This window comes from Epinephelus moara, chromosome 5, assembly GCF_006386435.1.
Source record: "Epinephelus moara isolate mb chromosome 5, YSFRI_EMoa_1.0, whole genome shotgun sequence".
In the NCBI taxonomy this organism is placed as follows: Eukaryota; Metazoa; Chordata; class Actinopteri; order Perciformes; family Serranidae; genus Epinephelus; species Epinephelus moara.
In genome coordinates, this window is record NC_065510.1 from 24,885,741 (window position 1) to 24,889,817 (window position 4,077).

Genomic DNA, 4,077 nt, shown 5'->3' on the forward strand with positions numbered 1-4,077 from the left:
ATTCCATGCTAAATGTTACTTAAAGGGGACTTCATGTTTGAAGCTGCTTTCTCTTGTAGAGTACAGAGAGTTTGGGGTAAACAATTGTTTGTGATGCATGATGCGAACATTTTTCCTTGTAACACCCAGGTTATGTGGGTCAGTGTGCAAAAATAAAACAAAAAGTCATAAACATGCTGCTGACATTTGCGCACTAACAAAAGCAAAAGGCTGCTTGGGTAATCGCACCGCTCCGTCAGAGAATGCGAGTTTCCGAGGGCAGTGAAGGCAGCACTCTTATTTTCAGCACTTGGTGGCACCGACCTTTAACTTCTTTTACCTTGTGTTGAAAATATGTCTGTGTGTTGTCTTTGCCATGTGTGCCAGCAGGCTATAAACCCCCCTTTTACCTCCCTAATGACGGTCGACGGTGAATCTCAGGCAGGGCTCAGTTTGACGCTCAAAAAAGTCCGCGGGGAAGTTCCCTAGGAAATCCCCCAAGACTGTTCGGGGATATTATTGTCGACACCGATGCGCAAAACCCTCGACACAATTGACCTCCTCGGTCCATTTCTAAAGACACAGCGGGTAGAAGCAGAGGCGTCAAATGCTGGATTATTAAAAGACTGATCCGTCTGTCACAAATCTACGAAGCCGACCATGGATAACGTCAGTATAAACACGGATACAGACGCGCTGAAAGACAAACTGCGGAGCTGCAGCACGCTCAATACTCTGTATCATGAGACGCGGCAGGAAATCGAGCTTCTCAACAAGCAGATTGATGTTAAGGACAATATCATTGCAGATTTAAAAGCCAGGTTGGGGAGGTACGAGAGGATCTACATGACTGTGGGAGATAACGAGTCAGTGGTCATCGGGCCGTCCAAGTCTTTGCTGGAGAGTTTGTGTAAGGAGATATGCAAGCTGAAGCAGAAGAGGAACGATATGGAGTTGAAGGCGTCGAGACAGGCAGAGGTAAAATAGTGCTGGAGATGCTTTTAATGTGTTGATCCATACAGATTAGTGTTAGAAAGTTGGCTGATGGAGAAAAGTTAATACAGTGGCACAGGTCTGCCCATGTAGCACACTTTGAGTAGGTATCCTCAAGAAATAATAAGCTTATAATACCCTAAAGTCCATATTTCATTATTTGAGTAATGTTTTTTACCACTATCATTGTCATCTAGGGGTGGTGTGATGTTCAGTGTTGTTTTAATTTGGCATTTTTTACTGTAAAAAGTCAAGGACAACCCCAGTGACATGAACAAAATTAGAATAATACATTTTAATCATATATGTATCTGTACACATCTATAATACATATAATATGACAAAAATATCTCATTAAACCCTGATGTGGTCATGCAATTAACCCCCCTCGTCCTCCTCCCAGGAGATCCAGAGGCTGACCGTGCAGCTCCGAGAGAAGGAGCTGGAGCTGGAGAGTGTCAGGTGTCAGCCCGACCACGAGAAGGATCAGGAGATCCAGAGGCTGCGGTCGGCCCTGCAGGAGAGGGAGCGCTCAGAGGCCACCAGAGCCGTGCTGTGCACATCCCTGGCCGAGGAGGCTGACCAGCTGCGCAGCCAGCTCGGCGCAACGGTGAAGGTGTGCCAGGAGCTGCTGGCCAGGCTGGAGAAGGAGAAGAAGGCGGGAGGAGGAGAGGTGGAGGATGTGGCTCTGCAGCAGAAGTCTAAGGAGGTGTGTGATCGACCATTTTGGGGGGCTTTTTGCTGTATTTACTTGTGGATTGGACCTGTTGTTGTCTCTTGGGAGGGCTATTCCGTGACCTCTCTTGCACCATTTTCTCCAGATGACAGAGTCCTCTGATCTGAGTAGTGTTAACGCTCAAATCCGTCAACTTCAGGAGGAGAATCAGCAGCTAAAGCAGCGAGTGGCATATGTAAGTCTTCAAGTAGATGACACTTACTTATATTTTCCCTTGAAATCAATCAGGCACTTCAAAAAGTTACATTTTAAAATGACTGTGCTGACATTCAACTTCAAAGTGAAATGCAGATCAGAGCACATGATCAGAAGGTCTAACCTTTTATGCTGTAATTCTCCTTTCAGGTGCAAGGTCTGAACTCTCAATGGCAGAAGTATGACTCCAGCAGGGAGGACTATATCAGAGGTTTATGTCAGAGGCTGAAGGAGACCTCTGGGCAGGGCTTGGTGCCAGGGCTTGGCTCCATAAGCACCGGGTTGCTTCACCAGGAGATTTCCAGGCTCAATGGCTTACTCGAGGAGAAGATGAGCGAGTGTGCGCGGCTAGGTAGAGATGTGGAGGAGATAAGGAGGCATGACCAAGAGCGCATCCAGACTCTGGAGCAGCAGGTCGGTGCTACATCGTGGTCTCATTCAAGATTTTGTTTGTAGAATTTGACTGGATACAGACAAGTGATTTTCTGAAGAAACAAAGACTAAAGGTTCTTTGTTTTCCCTAATCAGGTCCTCATCTACGCAGAGGACTTTAAGTCGGAGCGTGCCGACAGAGAACGAGCACAGGGCCAGATCCAAGACCTGAAGGAGCAGGTTTACCAGTTGAAGCAGCAGCTACACAAACAGGTGAGGTGATGGCCCTTTAACAAGGTGGATGAGTGCAGATGTAGACACATTTACTTCCTTTATTGGTTCTTGTGCAATCCTAATGGTGTACGAACATAATTGTCTTCAGCAGGGTACAAGCAGAGACAACAGAGACGTGGTTCCCATGTGCCGTGTCCACATAGGACACAGGATCACCTCAAGGCGACATAAGGACTCCTCAGAACCTCTATTGAGGACCACTGCTGAGATGCAGCAACAGCCTGCAGCTGCGGCAGCAACACCGAGTCCTGCTTGGAACGAATGCCCAGGCATGTCAGAGCTACAGTGCCCGCGTTGCCTCGCCACGTTCAGTGACACGGACGCTGCAGAGTACCTGAACCATTGTGAAGAGTGTGCCAAACTATAAGCGGAACAACACTCATTTTTGGAAAAGACACTTATCTCTCACTGACAGTAACTGAACACTGAAGAGCAGCACTACACGGCAGAAAATAACCTGAGTGGAGTTTCCAAATCGGAGAGACTTGACTACAAATGAAACGACTGACTTAAGATGTTTGTACATAGTGAAGCAAAACTGTACAACCCAAAGTTCCCCTGTCGCAAGAGAAATGAGTTCATCAGTCTGCATAGTTGAATATCCAGTGTCAGGTTCTTAGTTTTCTCCTGTGGCAGTGCAGGAGATTATTGTGGTGGGAAAGTGGATGTGAATGCAATATATCGAATATCATATACCTCAATGTGTCAAATTACAAACCTGTTGCACTTTCATGACATTTAGCCAAAATACTGAATCGTAGGATCGTACGATTAAGAGATTCATGACGCATAAGCTTCTTACTTTGGATAATGTGGTGCTATTAGTTGTTTGTTTTTGATTGAACTTTACATATTTCTGTTCTGTAAATTATATATTCTTAATAACAGATTTAAAATATATAACTATTATATTAATATTTATTCTCTGTACATCAATAATAGGAAAAGGTTTTTTGCCTTTTTTCCACCAAAGCCATGAAATATTTTTTTTCCTGGTAAACTTTTGGGATCAAAAATGTTCTTTATAAATGGAAAAATATATTTGATCCACTTTTTCTAACAGTGTATGTAAGAGTTGCATCCCAACTGACAATAATATGCTTATTTTTGGAGAGTTTGTGCTGTTTTTCTGGAGCTGGCACATTATTTTTGTAATAAAAGACTTGTTTATCCACACTTTATCTTATGGTGATTTATATAGCTTTAAGTATGTTTCATTATCGCGTGGGGTATTTTAATTCTTGAGACAGTCTGCAGCCTGGAGCTGTAACCACAGATCATAGCCTAACCACGAAAATGTTGGCGCTATTTAATCTAAGTCTGTGTGCATGTCTTTTTAGTGTGTGTTTGTGTGTGTCCATCTGTGTCACGTGTATGTGCTTGTGCGCGGTGGAAAACCCCTTCCCAGCGTTGCCTGAATGGGCACGCTGTACTGTGACAGCCATATTCCCAGCTGTTGTGTGGCTGAGGCAAACACTGCAGGGGTACTGAGAAGACCAGAGAAAGAA

At 44.6% G+C, this 4,077-nt stretch overlaps 1 protein-coding gene across 3 annotated transcripts; it reads left to right on the forward strand.

Annotated features, from left to right (window-relative positions):
- The first annotated feature begins 293 nt into the window (after window positions 1-293).
- On the forward strand, window positions 294-3,739 carry tnip2 (TNFAIP3 interacting protein 2). 3 transcript variants are annotated; one of them, XM_050044394.1, is made up of 6 exons: window positions 294-957; window positions 1,463-1,681; window positions 1,794-1,883; window positions 2,054-2,317; window positions 2,432-2,548; window positions 2,658-3,739. In XM_050044394.1, the coding sequence occupies exons 1-6, from the start codon at window positions 640-642 to the stop codon at window positions 2,934-2,936; spliced, it is 1,287 nt and encodes a 428-aa protein (XP_049900351.1). In that variant the 5' UTR covers window positions 294-639; the 3' UTR covers window positions 2,937-3,739. The 3 variants fall into 3 exon arrangements, with proteins under 3 accessions (XP_049900351.1, XP_049900350.1, XP_049900349.1); XM_050044393.1 differs by having other exon boundaries at window positions 298-957; window positions 1,376-1,681; window positions 2,661-3,739; XM_050044392.1 differs by having other exon boundaries at window positions 299-957; window positions 1,376-1,681.
- Window positions 3,740-4,077: the final 338 nt, after the last annotated feature.